Source organism: Bubalus kerabau, chromosome 8 (genome assembly GCF_029407905.1).
Source record: "Bubalus kerabau isolate K-KA32 ecotype Philippines breed swamp buffalo chromosome 8, PCC_UOA_SB_1v2, whole genome shotgun sequence".
NCBI lineage: Eukaryota > Metazoa > Chordata > Mammalia > Artiodactyla > Bovidae > Bubalus > Bubalus kerabau.
This window is the reverse complement of record NC_073631.1, coordinates 49,564,413-49,583,810: the sequence shown is the minus strand read 5'-3', so window position 1 is coordinate 49,583,810 and position 19,398 is coordinate 49,564,413. Positions and strand designations below refer to the sequence as shown.

Genomic DNA, 19,398 nt, shown 5'->3' with positions numbered 1-19,398 from the left:
TTGCTATTAAAGAAGTTAGTGAGTTTTTCTTGAAAACTTTATACCTTTTAAATGATAGCAGGAAAGTATAGATTATGGTAATAGGATTCTGACTAAATATATGTAGTCAGTTAAAGATCATAACATATATCTGATGTGTGTTTAAGAAAAAAGACTAGGAGGAAATTCAAAGTTAGATACTAACATTTTTTTTTCAGTTGATGAGACTGAGTTTTACTTTCTTCTGTATTTCTGTACTTTTTCAAGTTTTCTGTAGTGTGATTACAATATTTTTCTGACGGACGAAAATGAAAATATGATTCTTTTTTAATGCTTAGTAAGAACTTTTTTACCTTAGGAATTGCTCTCTGCTCCCTTTCTCACCCTTCTCCCCTCACAAAAAGTAGAAAATTTCAAACAGAATTGTTCCATTATCAGTATACAAGTAACATGAGACTCTTAAGAATATAACGATGGCCCAGGTTACATCATTCCAGTAGGAACAGGTGTCCTCAGGCTGGAGGAACATTCCAAAGGCGAATGAAAGATCCAGCTTACCCCACTGGCCTTGGTGCCTCTCATTTCTGCCTTCACAGATTCTAGTCTCATTTTAAGCTGCCATTTTCTGTCCTAAACTGTCTTAGATCATGTTAGCCAGGCAACATGTCATGACCATCTTTCTGCTCCTTTTACATTTTGTATTTTTTAGAATAACTGCACAAAGACTTGCCCACTTGAACAAGTGCTTGATGAACTTTAAGCTGGGGAATTTCAGCTATCAGAAAAACCCTCTGAAATTGGGAGAGCTTCAAGGAAATCACTTCACGGTCGTCCTCAGGTAAAGAGCTGCAGTGGGGAGTGCAGACCAGGGAGGATCTTCTTGGGTCACCTCGAGTCTCTTCAGAATGGTTGTTAATTCCAGTGAGCTGGCACCAATGGTCTTGGCGGCCCAGGAAGGCGAGGTGGGGTCCAAAGGAGCTGGGAGAGCAAACCCAGCTGTAGTGTTTGTGCCAATACAGCCACCCCTCTACTCATTCAGCGCCACCTTTGGAATGAGGCCGTCTCCTTGAAATGCAAAAGACAGCTTACGCTTCCACCTACCTAGAATAGGCAGATTCATAGCACAAAAAAGTAGAATAAAGGTTACCTGAGGTGTAAGGTGGGGAGATGAGTTACTGTTCAGTAACTGGAGTTTCAATTTGAGAAGATGAAACAGTTCAGGAAGTATATAGTGGTAGAGGCTGCACAACACTGGGAATGTACTTAGTGCTACCATATTGCATACTTAGAAATGGCTAAAATGATAAAGTTTGTGTTGTGTACACTTCACAGTTTTTAAAAAGACAAAGTCCTTGGGAGGTAGAGAGAAAGCTTCATGGAACAAGCGAAAAGCACAGGAGCCAAGCCATGTCACTTATGATTTGCATCCCTGAGTGTGTTTGCCTGTAAATTTTTTTCTCTGGGTCATTTGGCCCCCCCACCCAGAAATATAACAGGAACTGACAACCAAGTGGAACAAGCCATGAACTCTCTCAAGGAGATTGGGTTTATCAACTACTACGGAATGCAAAGGTTCGGAACCACAGCTGTCCCCACATATCAAGTTGGAAGGTTTGTATTTAATTTCTTAACTTTTGTCTGAAAGAACTCAGTCATTAAAAAAAAAAAAAGAAGCAGGATTTTTTTTTTTTTTAATCAGTGGTGTTTTTAGTTATTTCTAGATCTCCTGGACAACTTGGTCAAACGAATCCTTTTAGATGACCAACTGAGCCACAGCCTCCTTCTAAGTTTTGTTCTGTTTTATGATAGTTCCTGTACAAGGTGAAAAAGTAAGTCAGGGTTCAGAGAGCTTTAACCTGATGAGTCAGTTTACCTCTCCCACCTAATAGCCCATCCAGGGATTCTGTTTTCTTTTACACAGATAAATCTTGGCTCAGTAAGTGACCCAGCAGTAGCAGTTGGGTGACTCAGCCCCAGAGTAGCCTGAAGGAGACGTGTAGTTTATGGTCTCTGTTAACAGGTGCTTCCTAATTTCTTAAACTGGTACCTGCCCTTCCCTCACCCTTTAAAGAAAGTGGTGTAGGATGCAGTTAGCACAGAAAATTTATTTTAAGAACTCTCTCATCAGCTTTGTGATAATAGGAAACCCCTCTAGGTGAGCTGGGGTGGGAATCCCATCCGAGTAAAGACTCAGTTTATAAGCTTACTTACACTGTCGTGCTGTCCGGCGCATGTTGCGTTACCTAAATGATTATTCACATGGCTGTTAGGATTGGGAAGCTTGAGTTGGAAGTGATCTGAGAGATTATTTCGTTTATGTTCTTCCTGGCACTTCAAATTCTTTGCTTTAGCAAAGGTGAAATTCGGGAGGCAGCTCGAGCTCACTGGTTTGTCAGTGCAGTCCTGAGAGGAGAGGGGTCTTCTCAACTTCAGTCCATGATTTCAGCGGCTGACTCTATGCAGTTGCATTTGTTCACGCATCCTTAAGAGCACAAAATGAAAATATGTAGTATTTCCTCTGCCTCTCTGAGGCTGTGTTGTGAGGGTAAAAAGCTCAGGCAAAAGGGGGAAATTCTTTGGCAGTCCAGTGGTTAGAACTCTGTGCTTCACTGCCAAGGGCCCCGGGTTCAATCCCTGGTTAGGGAACTAAGATCCCATACGCCACATGGAGTGGCAAAAAAAATAAAAATAAAACAAAAACCACTCATATAACTCAATAACAACCAAAAAACCTAATTTAAAAATGGGCAAAGAAGTTGACTATTCCCCAAAGAAGATACAGGCGACTAATAAACACATGAAAAGATGTTCAGTACCACTAATTATTAGGGAAATGTACATCAAAACCACAGTAGGATATGACTTTGTACCCATTAGCATGGCTGTTATTTAAAAAAAGAACAAAAAGGGAAAGAAAATAAGTGTTGGGTGTGGAGAAATTGCAGCCCTTGCACACTGCAGATGAGAATATAAAATGGAACTGCCATTGTAGAAATATGGACAGTTCCCAAAAACTAAAACACAGAGCTTCTACTATATGATTCTGCAGTTCCATTTCTGGATGTATACCCACAAGAAATAAAAACACTCAACAGATATTTATACACCTATGTTGAGAAGAGCATTGTTCACAATAGCCAAATGGTAGAAGCAGCCAACTGGTGTGCATTAACAGATAAACTGATAAACAGAATGTCCATAGATGCAGTGGGATGCAGCCTTAAAAAGGAAGGCAGTTTGACACATGCTACAGCATGAATAAACCTGAAGGCTTTTATGCTAAGCGAAATAAGCCAGTCACAAAAGGACAAACACTATGTAATTCCTCTTATCTGCGATTCCTAGAGTAGTCAAGTCATAGACAAAGTAGAATGGTGGTTGCCAGGAGCTGTGGGGAGGGGAAAGAAGGAGTTCCTGTCTACTGAATCCTGAATTGGTCATGAAAGATTGAAGAGCCCTGGAGGAAGATGGTCCTGATGGTTATACGACAGTGTGGCTGGACTTAATGCTGCAGAACTGTCCACTTAAAAATAGTTGAAATGATAATTTTTATGCTATATATACTTTACACGGTTTATAAAACAAAGTGAAAAAAGGAAAGATACTAGTAATGTAAGAAGTCTCATAGTTAAGCAGCTTTACATTATACCAAGTGTTGGCATGCTTTTTCTGTAGAGGGTCAGGTCATAAATAGTTAACTTTGTGGGCCGCAGAGTGTGTCCGGCAGCGCCTCAGCACTGTTGTTACAGGGTGAAAGCAACCAGAGACAGCACATATGTTAATGAGCATGGCTGGTTTTCAGTAGAACTGTTTACAAAATCAAGTGGCCAGCCAGAGAACAAAGGTTTTTGCACACAGAAGTTTTTTTTTCATGGTATTTGGTGCATCACCACCTAGTCCTGAATTAGCACTGTGCTCTTTTTGGAAATATTACTGAAGGCCTAGGCCAGCTGAATACTGTTTTACTCAGGAGGGTGTTTAAAGCCTGTTGGAGCATGGTTTGTTCCAGGACTTCAAGAATGGCCAGCAGTGGGATGTCTTTTAGAATAATTCATTGCACTAGTAGGTTAAAAATCTACTAACTAGTTAGTAGATTAGTTAACTACTAGTTAGTTAACTAGTAGGTTAAATATGTGATCTCATTAGTGTATACAGTAGCATTTTACATAAAACACAAATATCTCATATAGATTAATTTAAATGTGAAAAATAAAAACCCTAGTTTAGAAAAACAGAAAAATTAATAGGGATTTCTGTTTTCTGGTGGTAAGGAAGGGCTTTCTGACTCCAAGCCCAGAAATCTTAATGAGGAAAAAAAGTTCAGATATGATACATGAAATATATCCTTTGTGTGGCAAAAGATAGTATAATAAAAGTAAAGGGAAAAATAGCATACATGTAAAGATCAAGCAGGTCTTGAAATCTATACTCTGAAGTGTTAACAGTGTTTGTTTTTTACAGGTTAGATACCAGGTAACCTCCTTTCTTCTGTACTGTTTAATTTTATAGAAACATGTATAACTTATAATCAGCAAAAGTAAAAATACTTCCATTTTGGTGAGAATTATAATGCAGAAAGATAAATTGTATTTATTCTCTTTACCTAGGCAAGAATTTTTTAATATAATGGAGAAATTTTTTGAAAGTTTCAAATAAATATTGGTATGTAAAGACTGATTTATATAGATAATACCATGTAAACAGCTTAAAGCATGACTAGGTAGTATTTTAAAAATCAGATGTATTAAAAATGTATAGCATTTTAAAAAAGAGATGATAGTAAATGATATAAATGTTATATTCTTAATTTTCTTCTATTTAGTTCTTTTGACATTTACTTGTGTCATATCAATATTAGTTTTTCTGCTTTTAAGTTTAATAAAATATATAAAGTTAACATGATTTGTTCACTCTACAAATTTGGGCAGATAAAACTCATCTTAATACAAAATTAAGTAAAATAAATGCTGTTTAATTTTAGAGCTATACTGCAAAATTCCTGGGCTGAAGTCATGGATTTAATATTGAAACCCCGTTCTGGAGGTGAGAATAAAAATAATCTTAAGGAAAAAAAAAAAAGGAATATATGACTTGATATTCATGAAATTGCTTTGAATAAAAGTATAGGTGCAAATTACCATCATTATTTCAAAATTTTTGCATCTTTATTTTTGTACAAGTCTTATGTATATATTAGAGGCTTATAATTTATCTTTTATTTTCAGCTCTTTAGCTCAAGCTCATCTAATTTATTAACTCATAAATGAATACATTCATTTCTTTGTGCACTACAAAATCTCTGAACATACAGGAATCCAAACAGATTTCACTGGTGGTTAATTTGTTATAAAAACAGAGTGTAATATAATGTAAAAACTTGGAGAAAGCACATGAGAATTTTTGTTTGAAGAGTTCATTAGAAATTCTAATGTCATACTGTATTGAAAAAGGATTTAAGTATCACGTTATAAATCACCAAAATAATTATGTCCACTGTGGATGATTATTCATTTGCACGTTAAAAAGAGATAAGGTGGTCTAATTTTATGGAAAGTAACCCATTACATTCAACAATACAGTAGAAAAAGAGAGGGAAGGAAGAAAGGGCTGCTTAGGTTTTGTCTGATGTTGAGTCGGCTTGGCAGTCCTCAGTGGTTGGCTTTAAGTCCTGAAATGGTAGCATGAAAGCCATCTAGTTCTGTAAACTCTCTGCCTTTCCTGTCTTTTCATTTCTGATTAATAATCAGAAATGCTCTCAGGTGAGCAGAAGCTCTTCCGAGTACCTCTGTCCCAAATAGCAGTTCCTAATTTTGTCTTCTCTGGGAAATGTTTTAAGTTATGAAAGTCTGTCTTTTGGATAAACTGTTTAATCACAGCTTTTTTTCTCCCCCACTCCAGCTGAAAAGGGGTACTTGGTTAAATGCAGGGAAGAATGGGCGAAGACCAAAGACCCAGCCGCTGCCCTCCGAAAACTACCTGTCAAAAGGTGTGTGGAAGGGCAGCTTCTCCGAGGACTTTCAAAATACGGAATGAAGAATATAGTCTCTGCATTTGGCATAGTGAGTGCAATTTGTGAAGTCAGGCCCTGACTCAAGGTCGCTTAATGCTTTGAAATTTTCATCTTTAAATTTTACTAAATTTCGAAAGAACAGAAGGTAAATAAGGCTCCCTTGGTGATCTCTGAGAGCTGTGCTACCTGAGTGATCCCCGTTTAGACCCTGGATGGTGACCAAGGAGGGCGACGGGTGCAGACAGTGGAGCGGTGATGATTAACATGGAGGGCTTGAAAAAAGCATCCGTGTGGGAAATAGTAGCTATGAGGAAGTTTGATTTAAATGAAGTATTAATATGAAGTATTAATGTCTTGGTATTTGAGAAATCAGAACCCATCATAGAGGTCATTTCTTGGTCACTCTCCAGCATCAGAATTGTAACCTGCCTCAGTGAGAGGGTTACACAGTAAGTGGTCTAATTGACTACATTTTAGTGTGGTTTCTCTGGGTGCCATCTTGGTGAGTATAGCCTATATTTGTGTTTGGATACTGTAATCCCAATAGACTAAAAGTTTAACTTTTAATTGTTAAGTCTTGCTTGTTGTTCCCTAGATGTACCCCCCCAAAAATAAGGATTCCTGTTCCAGGAAATTAGTGGTCAGTCAGTCATATAGGCTTTTGCTTCTGTACAGTTAGAAAACACTTAGCTCTATGATTGATGTGTAAGTTCCTGGAGTTTGAAGCCTGTGTCTTTGATTTAGTGCAGGGGTCCCCAGCCCCTGGGCCACGCACTGACACCCGTCTGTGGCCTGTTAGGAGCCAGGCTGCACAGCAGGAGGTGAGCAGTGAGTGAGTGAGAGATGCTTCATTTGTATTTACAGCCACCCCCCATCTCTGGCATTGTTGCCTGAGCTCCACCTCCTGTCAGATCCATGATGGCTTAGTAAGCATAATGCACTTGGATCATCCCACCCCTCCCCACCCTCTGTGTCCGTGGAAAAATTGTCTTTCACCAAACCAGTCGCTGGTGCCAAAAAAGTTGGGAACCGCTGATGTAGAGTATGAATTCCAAAGCACTTGTTTTCTTCACATTCACGTCTGCACTGTGTGGGTACGAAACGGGAGCTGCTGCTGACTGTGAATACCTTGCAGCCTGAGGGGTTCCGTCTCTGAAATACACTGTTTCTGTAAGCTCTTAAAAAAATCGGAGATGGAAGTTAGGAGTTTCTTACAGAAGTGCGCCATTTAACAAATGGGATGTCTTGGCAAGTACAGTTCTTCAGTATTCAGAATTTTTTTTTTCTCTTGCTTGTTTTTTTTCCTCCCCTCAGATACCAAGAAACAATCGCTTAATGTACATTCACAGCTATCAGAGCTACGTGTGGAACAACATGGTGAGCAAGAGGATTGACGAGTACGGGCTGAAGCCTGTACCCGGCGACCTTGTTCTTAAAGGAGGTAAAAGGCAGACACCATCCTTACTCAGCCCACCTTGGGGTCAGTTGTTTGACACTAGTGCTGAAAATCCAGCCTGGCTTCTGGTTAAGATAGAGAGCTTGTGTCTGGTAAGCTTGAGATGAAAGGACAGTATAAGCTCAGACTGACTGGTTTGGATCTGTTATCTTTAAAGAAAAATGCTTCTGAGTTGAAAATATGCACCTTAGTCTCCATTGTCTTAACTAGGATAAGATTTGAAATAAGTGTTGCCTAAAATCCCTTTCCAGATCCTAACCTGGGTCTGTCAAATACTTCTCTACACCTCTGAATGTACTTCAGCCTCCCTGCTGTTCTAGGTCAGCCTTAAAGAGTTTCTTTTAGTCAACACAAGACTGGAGCTCCCTTTGCTTGGGGGCTGTGATGTGAGTACTCACTGCCTGACATGTTCATAAAATGTGCCGACAGCCCCATCTGCTATTGACCCGTACTGTGTGCCAGGCCTTCTAAGTAAGCCCTTTACTTTAAAGCTCACAGGATTACCATGGAGTATGCTGTTTTTCAGATGAGGTTCAGTCACTCACCCTACGGTTCCACAACTGGTTTAAAAAAAAAAAGAGAAATCGAACTAAGTCTGTCCATTTCCAAAGTCCATGTTCTCCTGGTGTAGTCTGCCCTGAAACTGTCTGGGGACAGAGCCTGCTCATCTGTAGGTGTGCCCAGTAAATCCGCTAGAGCTTATAATTTGTACAGAAATTTTAATTAATCTTTTCCTGATTTAATTTTTCCTTATCCAGTATTGGTCACATCTGGTGGGTTTTAATGTCCCCTGTGCCACCACATTTCATCCTCTAAATACTGACTGGGTTGTCTTTTTTCCCATAGTTATTCTTCTAGCAAAGTGCACTCATTTGTGATAGCTTTCAAGATTGTGTTTTGTAGTATTATTTGAGGAAAAAGCTAAAAGGATTCCTAAAACATGAAGTTGCAGCTGAGAAATAGTTTACTTTAAGTTTTCTGTTTTTTCTAAATCCATATCTGTTTCTTAAATAGATAAATAGAAAAGACAGAAAAGCATATATTCCAAATTAATTTCTTTAAGCCACTGAACCTGTATCAGCTTGCATTTCTGATTGCTTAGATGTATGTAATTTTAGCAGATTGGGCTCATGAAAATCCTGCCCATATTCTTAATTTATTCATTGGTGTATTTTCAGCCACAGCCACCTTTATTGAGGAAGATGATGTTAATAATTACTCCATCCATGATGTGGTAATGCCTTTGCCTGGTTTTGATGTTATCTACCCCAAGCATAAAAGTAAGTTCCCTGTGTGGGGAAAATAGTTAAAGTCTAACATAATTAAGCCACTGGCACCCAAGAGTACAGAGAGAGGAAAAGAAAATCAGTATTAATTTCCATCAGACTTGAAAAAAAATGTTTAGATTTCAAATATATGTAAGCCATGTTTACTTGTAAAAGTCTCCCTCGTATGGATGCATTCAGATGGATGATTTAAATCAAGAAACCAGATCGTGGAGATTGTGGTGGTAGTGATAGTGTTGGTATTATTATTGTTGTTGCTGTTATTGTTGGCACTGTTATTTAAATTTCTGAAATTTGCTAACTCTTAATAATAATGGAAGAATTTGGAAAGCGTCATTGAGGAAGTGATTGAATAATTCTACTTTGTGGTGGTTTAGTTGCTAAGTAGTATCTGACTCTTTACAACCCCATGGACTGTAGCCTGCCAGGCTCCTCCGTCCATGGGATTCTCCAGGCAAGAATACTGGAGTGGGTTGCCATTTCCTTCTCCCAGGGATCCTCCCGACCCAGGAATCAAACCTGGGTCTCCTGCATTGCAGGCAGATTCTTTACAGACTGAGTTGCTAGGGAAGCCCCAATTCTACTTTAACATTGCTTTTTTAAAAGCTTTTTTTTTTTTTTAACCATATAAGTAATATCTGTTCATTGGGCTCAGAAGTTTATAAACTGGAAACTTAGAAATTTCCAGAAGCTTAGTTTATCAACTAGAAATTCCCTACCCTTATTTCCCATGGCCCAGAGGCTGTTGAAAATTACTTTTGTACCTTCATGGATGCCATTGTTGGGGGGTGGCGGGGGGAGGATGGTTGTTCAAGGATTCAGAACTTGAAAAAAAGGAAGCAGCCCTGAGTGTGGGACCAGCTTGATGAAACTGACCCTGAAAGTTTACTCCTCGCCCAGGCTGGTCTGTAGGAGGTGTTTTCCTGTTAAAAATCTTTTCTCTTGAGAGGGCAGAATTAGTTTACTTATTGATGTTATATTCCTTGAAGTTACAGAATGCTTAGGATTAGCACCCTTCTTTTATAAGGCAAATACTTAGGAAAGAGTTGAGTGGTTATCCTCCATTTACATGTTGACTTAATCCCATTGCTGTGTGAAGTTGGCCTCATGGAGGGAGAAGGATTAGAGAAGAGCCGGAGAATGAGGAAGGGAGGTGCATGCCCGAGGGGCGTGGCCTACCTGTGCTGTGTGGGTGGCGGGAGTGGACCGGTGGGGAACCCAGGAGCTGGAGAAGGCAGGCACTGAGGTGCTCAGAGCCACACTTGCCCTCTTTCCAAGAGAGAAAAAGAACACATTCTTTTCTTCTTTCTGGTACCTCTTGAGGTCAGAAACGGGTTAGGCAATATCACTTACTCAGCACAGCCTCTGACAGAGCCTCTAGTGGAGACTTCGTGGCCAGGGCAGGGGCTCACAGGCTGGCTGGGTGGTGGTCCAGGCATGTGGATTCATGACATAGGCTGTTGATGTCAGCGGCGCTCAATCAGAGATCCCAGCTGTCCTCATAAGTGGGTTGTGAGGTCTTTCCTTGACCCTGGTCTACCTGACATTTTTTTACAAATGACTTGAATAAGAAATCTGATTAGCATGTTTGCAAGTAGTATTACCCAAAACAGTTAATTATATGAAAAGTAAGTATTAAAAAGGTATTTAAAGTACCACAGAGGGCATTTAATACAGTTAAATGTAAATTCTCACATTTATGTTCAAAGATCAAATGTATAGATGGAAAAGGCTACTTTGGTGGTAGTCTTCATAAAAGCTATCCAGTGTTACATACAACATAAACCTGTTAGCCAAGGCAGATTAGGACTCTGTGGAGACTACAGAACATTTGGGGGAACATGTTTGTCTAGAGAAGAAATGGCTTAAAGTCCCAGTACTTAAAAATGAACACATGTGGAAGGGAGCAATTAATCTATGTCCAAAAGCAGACAACAGAAGTCACACAAAGAGTATTTCAGCTTGGCAAAGGAAGATCTTTCCAATAATTGCATGCTTCACGAGGTAATAGCTCCCTGTGGATGGCAACGTGCAAGCAAAGGCTGGGTGCCCGTCTCTCTGTGGTGTTATAAAAAAAGATTCTACATCAGGTGCGAGGGTGAGCCAGATGGTGTTCCCAGGTCTCTTATTTTTATACATTTATTTATAACTACCTTCTTCTGGAAAGAGTTTGAGGCTCTGCATATAGTCTCTTCTAACTCTGAGTACATGTAAGTTGCAGTTGAGTAATTTCTGATGAAATGGTCGTTTGTGCCTGGCTTGGGAACCTTATACCCAGATACTGTGTCTGGTGGGAGAGATAATCTGCAAGTTGGAAACAAACCTAAAGTGGACACACCTAGTACCAGTTAGTAAGGCAGTAAATTGTAATTCCAGAGAACAGGTTGGATTATAAGTTGATGTGACTAATTTTGTTAAGGTGATCTAACTGAACTTTTGTTACCTTCTTTGTAGTCAAGCTCAAGATAGCTTGCTGACATGCTGCATTCCACATAACTTTTTTGTGTTTTTTATTAGTTAGTGAAGCCTACAGGGAAATGCTCACAGCAGACAATCTTGATATTGACAACATGAGACACAAAATTAGAGATTATTCCTTATCAGGGGCCTACCGAAAGATCATTATTCGTCCTCAGAATGTCAGCTGGTGAGTAATAGTCTTGAATGAAATAGAACTGAATTACTGTGTGAGATTTTAAGCTTTTGCATCACGTAAATATTTTTCAGTGCTTACAGCCTGGTATATGAGTGTTATTGTTGTTATTAAATAGTATTCTCATAACTACTACTATTCAGTATTTTTAAAGTTATCAGGTGAAAAAAAAAATAAAGTTATCAGGCGATAAATGAATTCAAATATAGTGAAAGTGGCTAAGTTTACATCTTATTGACGTTGGTAAATTATTGAAGAGATGTGCCGAGAATGAACTTTTTCCGTTTCTAAAGAGACTTGATATTTTCTAGTTCTTACTCAATTAGCTGTGAGTTCCACACTCTTACAATTGTTTCAATATCATGTTTCTAAAGAGAAAAAGACATTTGTATGAACCCATTTTAAAATACCTTTATACTTAGTATTATATAAAGCTGTATTTGATAATTAAAAACTTAAAGCCTGGACCAGTTGCCCACTGTCAGGAAATTCTGTCATTTCCTTCTCTGTGTCTCCTCTTCTCCCTCTGCGTCATCCCACCTGTTCTCTGGATTGCGGGAAGAGGTTGGCAGAGTTGTCCTTGCTCTTGCCCACTCTGGAGAGCAGTTTCTCAAAATGACACACAGTGTTGTTAGTGGTAATAACCACTCTGGAAAAAAATGTAAACGCTGTGATTAATTCAGTCGCATCTCTGCCAAGTGAAGTTTACTACATATCAACCACATACAAAAGAATTTCCATCCTAGGGGAAACATCTCTTGTTTTTCACATAGATTGCCATCATCTTTCACTTTGCTGTGTAGTATTTGTATATAAAATCTAGCCTTATTCTGTTACTGAATAGTCTCACCTAGAATTATCTACACTGTGCCTCTGTGTTTTTCTTAAGCAAATGGTGATGAGCAACCTAGTACCTGTTATAGAAATTCACATTCACACTTTTCTTTCTTTATATGTTTTGAAGGGAAGTTGTTGCATATGATGATCCTAAAATTCCACTCTTCAACACAGACGTGGACAACCTGGAAGGTAAACCACCACCAGTGTTTGCTTCTGGTAAGTTTACTTAGCCATCAGTTCTATGTCAACTTGGAGATGTTTTCTCATACAGAAACATATTTTTAAAAAACTTACCATCACTGACCACCTCCCAACCCACTCTGTGATTTCTATTTTGCGTTGTGTCATTTTAGTTTTAAGATTATAGCTGGAGGTCAGTGATTAAAGCAGTGTTTTACACTGAAAATGAATGAACATTATAGAAGGTTATAATGTCATGTGATTGAATATCCTTCCCCCCACCATAGAGAGTTAACAAAGATGAGTGAAAATCCAGCAAGAGAGTCTAAGACATTGTCTGCCTTCTCACCATCAAATTTTTGTTGCCTTTTCTTTGTCCAGTTTCGCCATGTGGTGAAAACATTGTACATGGGTTTCCTCGTCTGTCACCCACCCTTTTTAGAATTACTGTAGAGAGTCAGCTGGATCCTTTACTCACAGATCCCTTTCTTCCATGCTCCTTCTCTGGGAAGCAGGCTGGGGAAAGGACCACAGTTCTTTCTGTATGGAGATTACGTGACTCATACCAGGCAGTCTGCAGCTGCCTTACTTTTCTGTCTGTTGTCTCCTTTCTTGCCTGGCAGAAGGCAAATACAGAGCTCTGAAGATGGATTTTTCTCTCCCTCCTTCTACCTACGCGACCATGGCCATTCGCGAAGTGCTTAAAATGGATACCAGCATCAAGAACCAGACCCAGCTGAACACCACCTGGCTCCGCTGAGGCCTATGTCCCGTGTTAGAAAATGCAGACTTGTGTTTGCTGGCTTCCTGTTCATTCCCCTCTGAGTGCAGGCCTCTGTGTGGATTTGGGATCTTTGAAGTAAAAGACTATTTGTATTTTTCCAAGTTTTTATTAGCTTAATTTGCAATATTTGTACATATATAGAAATCGTGAGGATCCTCACTCTAGTTCAGAGAATATAAATTGGTTAGAATATATTTCAGGTGCTTAAATCATAGCAAAATGTCAGCTTTTATTGGCTTTATAATCATTTTAAAGAAATTTGGTTTAAGGTAGCAGTTTTACATTTTGCTACATTCTTGAAGGGCAATAGGAATTTTTAATGCACCTCTGAATGTATACATAACAATGCATTTTAAGAGAAAATGCAATGAAACAAATATTGACTATGGATAATAATTAGTGACACCCCTCCCCTCAAAAAAAGCCTATAAATATAAATAACAGTACTTACGCTCATATTAATGGTAGTAAAACATCCACAGGTTTATAAACACAAAAGTGATTGTCATTATCCATGAACCAGGTTCAACTAAGTGTATATAGACTTTCCGGTTGCAATAGCTTTTGCATTTATTATCATTGCCTTGCAGGAGAGTTGCATCAATAGGGCTTTTTTTCTTTATGTAAACATGTGCAGCTATTTTCAGTTAAGGTCTACTTTTTACTCCAGGTGCCTTTTATGTTAACTCGTTCCGCTGGACTGACATTTGCCCAAAAATAAATGATAGAGAAGAAAACTTTTGCAAACTTAACAAGGGCTCCTCCTATCAGCAGCATTCCCTTTGTTACCCATGGCGGAGGTCTTTCCAGTTCTGGCCATGCATCAAACTGTGCTCTGGTACAAAAGCATAAATATGCCTTTCCAAGGGTGTGTGACATTATTGTATCAATTTTTATTTTCTATCATTTCTAGAACCAAATATAATAAATCTTTTTTAAAACTCTGTCCCACTGGTAATATTAATAAATGACATAAAAACCTAAACCTGAATGCAAATGAGAATCTTGGCCCTGCCAAAGGCAAAGAACCAGGTAAACAAGGGCTCCTCAGAAAGGGTGCGTCATGACTGAGTGTGGAGTAATGACAGCATGTGGAATTGTAGGGCTGACAGACCCTGTGAAACTGGAGGCAAGGCGATTCTTACAGTAGCATGACTCACTCGCCTTCCAGCGTGCTTTCTCGATGGAAGAGACAGGGATGGAGAAAAGCTGCCCAGCCAGGAGCATCACACCAAGGGAGTGTGGATGTTGTTCATCCTCTGTCTGGCAGTGGAAACAAGGTGGAAAACTGTTTCTATAGCACTGGCATTTTAATGATGTCCTTCACATTGTAGAGGTTAAAAAGGTTAGAACTCTCCTGGTAAATTAGCCTTTCAGCTGGCTAGTTTCTGAAGAATCTTTTGCCTCACAAGGACCACAAGTGTTAAATGTATATTGGACTGTTTGTACTTTCCAGTGCTAGCAAGTTATTCTTCATCAAACTGATTAGTGAGAAAGTGTTTATTATGGGAACCAAGGTCCATCTAGTCAAGGCTATGGTTTTTCCTGTGGTCATGTATGGATGTGAGAGTTGGACTGTGAAGAAGGCTGAGCGCCGAAGAATTGATGCTTTTGAACTGTGGTGCTGGAAAAGACTCTTGAGAGTCCCTTGGACTGCAAGGAGATCCAACCAGTCCATTCTGAAGGAGATCAGCCCTGGGATTTCTTTGGAAGGAATGATGCTAAAGCTGAAACTCCAGTACTTTGGCCACCTCATGCGAAGAGTTGACGCATTGGAAAAGACTCTGATGCTGGGAGGGATTGGGGGCAAGAGGAGAAGGGGATGACAGAGGATGAGATGGCTGGATGGCATCACTGACTCAATGGACATGAGTTTGAGTGAACTCCGGGAGTTGGTGATGGACAGGGAGGCCTGGCGTGCTGCGATTCATGGGGTCGCAAAGAGTCGGACACGACTGAGCGACTGATCTGATCTGAACTCTACATATTGCAAGTACATTCAATACTTCTGCATTTATAAATTTACATTACCCCCCAGAAAAGAAGTGAGGCTAAACTTATGGTTTCTTCATTTTTGAAATACGTATGGCTCTTTGTGACAAGTTAAGTCTCCTGGCTGCATAAGCCGATTACCAGTTTGTATATGTCTCCTCTTAAACACCAGTGGGAAATAATGGTTCATGGCAGATTCTCAGAGCCATTTTGAGACTCGGGGACAATTAATCCTAGGGACTTGGTTGACTGGGAGAAGTCATTGCCTTAGCATTTTGTTCTTAACACTTGGAGGTGAGTGACAGGATTCCTGAGGCAGATTAATGAAGCCTGGCAGCAACTTCATCCTTAACATAAAAGTAACTTTGGGGAAAAAAAAAAATCTTTGTTTCCTAAATTTTTACCTGAAAGTAATAATAAATGATGAGTATTTCTTATTATAATGTGAAAGCAGTCTATTTACTAATAGAAAAGTAAGCTCAGTAATCATAGTCTGACCAACTGTTTTGTTCATGGTTTTATGTAGTAGATAATAACTAGACAGCTATGACACTAATAAAAATTGTTTTTTTCCTGGTTGATTCTTGAATCAACTGAAAAATTGGTAGCAGCTGCAACAGCCCATCCATACTTAAAAGTCTACCAGTTGTTCCAAGCTGTACAGACTAGCACAAACTGGTATGTATTTGCCCTGAGATGCATTTTGTGGCCAGTTTTGAACTAAAAAATAAGGGTATGGGTGTGGGTACATAATACAAAATAGAATATATGTAAATGTTACACTAACTTTTTATCTGTGCTAATGTGTGTACATGTGGTATTTTGAGACATAAAAGCAGTCTAGGAGCGTTGTACTCTATGGTTAGCATGGGTGAAAATATAATTGAAGAACCTCAAAGCCGTGGATGGCCAGGTTTTGCCCTTCATAAATTGAAGAGCGTACTTGCAAAACAAAGGATAATTGAAAGGTTTTTCTTTATTCAGTGAAATCTGCTTTCCTATTTTATGGGGCTACATTCCTATAGGATAAAACTTCTGTTTTGAATGGCAAACTCCGTGGAAAAACAAGGAAAAAGTATGGACATTGTCTCCAGGGGAAAGAAAAGGGTAAAGCGTGTGTACACTCAATGCACACACACACACACACGTGCCAACTTTTCATACACTTTTCTGCACTTCAGTGTAATATTCAGCTAAGACCCCCTACTCTGAATAAGTGCTTTCTAGACCTTAATGTGCACAGGAATCACCTGATCTTGTTACAGTGCCCGATATTTCAGCAAATCCAGGTAGATTCATGTTTCTAACAAAGTTCCAGAGGTGCTTACTCTACTGGTCTGCACACCACATTTGGGGAAGCAAGGCTGTAGACCTGTGTGCTGGGCAGTACGGCAGCCACTTGCCACGTGTGGTTAATTTAAATTTAACTAAAAATAAAACTTAAAATTGAGTTTCCCAGTCACACTAGGCACAGTTCAAGAGCCCCATAGCCATATGTGTGGCTAGTAAGACAGCACTGCTCTGGATAACAAATCTGCCCCTCAAGATACACAGGAGGTACGACACCCAGTGATGCTAATGATGAAAGGCAAATGCTCAGGTAAATACATTCCCCAGGTGCAAGTGGGGTTACAGTGCTGTTAGATCCAGGGCTTACACTGATGGCTTAACCAGAAAAAAGCCTTAACTGCTGTCATTCAAAACTTTCCTTCCTGGCTGGCACGCACTATAGCTTCTTATGAAAGCAGCAGCTACAGAAAGCAAGAAGGGGTGAAGGGTTCATATGATCTGTTGTCTTGAGGAGTACTTGATGGCTGTGTTACAGCTTTTTCACCCATACTGAAGACTCCTGCCAAGTGAGCAGTATATAAAAGAGGTGGCAACAGAGAGCTGTAATGGGAGAAGTTATTCAGAGCCCTGTTCTCTGATACATACTTACCATCCCCAGAAAAGCTCTAAATGGTTTTCTAGAGCATCTCTACCCAATAGAAATACCATGTGAGCTGCATGTGTAATTTAGAATGTTCTAATAATCAAACATGGGTTCTGTTTCAAAGTACCATGTACATTTTACACTTAACAACACATCTCAGTTTGGATTAGCCACATTTCAGTATTCAATAGCCACTTGTGGCCAATGGCTACCATATTAGACAATAGGTTTTGAAAGATCACTTCTTTATTGCATGACATTGGTATAGTGGTAAATTTGTCTTGAGTACTCAGGTTTAACTTGTAAAACTGGGAATATGTAAGTTTGGAGTAAGACTGGTTAAATGTGATTTTGAAATGCTTAATAGATGATTACATTTTATGGTGATTGGGAGTAAATATTTTTGCTATGGGAGCACATAACAAACATGACTGTTAATAGATGCGAAATATTTCAGGATGCTTGAAATTTTCCTTAAGCAGTTCCGATAACACAGTGTAATTGTCTCTCCTCTGAATAATGCAGAGCTAATCCCTAGTGCAACTTCTTTTTAGATTTTAGATTCCAAATATATGGAATGTGAATTGAGCTTTCAGGGATGAGAGGGAGGATTTTGTGACTGGTTAGCATATAAAGCTTGGGAACTCAGGTTGTTTGTACAGACGTGGTAAGGTGATTGAAGCAGGGCTGAAGTTTTTGCCTTGTTTTTGCTTATAGCTTTTGTTGGGATATATTTCATATATTGTACAGTTCACTTATTTAAAGTATATAATTCAGGGGGTTTTAGTATATTCACAATTGTGCAGCCATCCCCACAAGCAATTTTACAATGCTTCTATCACCCCAAAAAAGAAACCCCATACCCATCAGCAGTCACTTTCCATGCCCAGCCCCTGGCAACCACCATCCTGGCAAGAACTACTTTCAGTCTCTATAGATTTGTCTGTTCTGATCATTTGTATAAATGAAATTATACAATATGTGATCTTTTGTAACTGATTTCTTTCACTTACCTTGTGTATTCAAGTTTCATCCATGGTGTAGTAAATATCAGCACTTCATTCCACTTTGTTATTGTCGTTCAGTCACTAAGTCGTGTCTGACTTTTTGCGACCCCATGGACTGTGGCACCCCAGCCTTTCCTGCCCTTCACCATCTCCCAGAGTTTGCACAAACTCATGTCCACTGAGTCGATGATGCCATTCAGCCATCTCATCCTCTCTCCCCTTCTCCTTTTGCTTTCAATCTTTCCCAACATTAAGGTGTTTTCCAATAAATTGACTTTTCAGATGACTAAAGTATTGGAACTTCATCGTCAGTCCCTCCAATGAATATTCAGGGTTGATTTCCTTTAGGATTGACTGGTTTGATCTCCCTGCTGTCCAAGGGACTCTGAAGAGTCATCTCCAGTACCAAAATTTGAAAGCATCAATTTTTTGGCTCTCAGCCTTCTTTGTGGTCCAACTCTCACATCGGTACCTGACTACTGGAAAAACCATAGCTTTGACTATATGGATCTTTGTTGGCAAAGTGATGTCTCTGCTTTTTAATACATTGTCTATGTTTGTCATAGCTTTTCTTCCAAGGAGGAAGTGTCTTTCGTGGCTGCAGTCACCATCTACAGTGATTTTGGAGTCCAAGAAAATAAAATCTGCCACTGTTTTCACTTTGGGACTGGATGCCATGATCTTAGTTTTTTGGATGTTGAGAGCTTTAAGCCAGCTTTTTCACTCTCCTTTTTCACCTTTGTCAAGAGGCTCTTTATTTCCTGTTTGCTTTCCGCCATTAAAGTGGGTATCATCTGTGTATTTGAGGTTGTTGATACTTCTGCCAGCAGTCTTGATTCTGGCTTGTTATTTATCTAGCCCAGCATTTTGCATGATGTACTCTGCATGTAAATTAAATAAGCAGGTTGACAATATACAGCCTTGACATACTTCTTTCCCAATTTTGAACCAGTCTGTTGTTCAGTGTCTGGTTCTAATTGTTGATTCTTGACCTGCACACAGGTTTCTCAGGAGGCAGGTAAGATGGTCTGGTATTCCCATCTCTAAAAATTTTCCACAGTTTGTTGTGATCCACAGAGTCAAAGGCTTTAGTGCAGTCAATGAAGCAGAAGTAGATGTTTTTCAGGAATTCTCTTTCTTTTTCTGTGACCCAGTGATGTTGGAAACTTGATCTCTGGTTCCTCTGCCTTTTCTAAATCCAGCTTGAATATCTGGAAGTTCTCGGTTCACATACTGTTGAAGCCTAGCTTGAAGGATTTTGAACATTACTTGCTAGCA

The 19,398-nt window shown here is 39.4% G+C and overlaps 1 protein-coding gene across 2 annotated transcripts in view; it reads left to right on the top strand.

Annotated features, from left to right (window-relative positions):
• Window positions 1-16,726, top strand: part of PUS7 (pseudouridine synthase 7) — a 57,003-nt gene extending 40,277 nt beyond the window's left edge. Inside the window, exons 8-16 of one of the 2 annotated variants that reach the window (XM_055590211.1) lie at window positions 689-817; window positions 1,465-1,590; window positions 4,961-5,022; window positions 5,878-6,038; window positions 7,304-7,430; window positions 8,624-8,725; window positions 11,249-11,378; window positions 12,349-12,440; window positions 13,028-16,726. In XM_055590211.1, coding sequence (XP_055446186.1) covers window positions 689-817; window positions 1,465-1,590; window positions 4,961-5,022; window positions 5,878-6,038; window positions 7,304-7,430; window positions 8,624-8,725; window positions 11,249-11,378; window positions 12,349-12,440; window positions 13,028-13,164 — 1,066 coding nt within the window. In that variant the 3' untranslated portion in view covers window positions 13,165-16,726. The remainder of the gene's footprint in view (window positions 1-688; window positions 818-1,464; window positions 1,591-4,960; window positions 5,023-5,877; window positions 6,039-7,303; window positions 7,431-8,623; window positions 8,726-11,248; window positions 11,379-12,348; window positions 12,441-13,027) is intronic. The other variant, XM_055590210.1, reaches the window with a different exon arrangement.
• The last annotated feature ends 2,672 nt before the right edge of the window (window positions 16,727-19,398 follow it).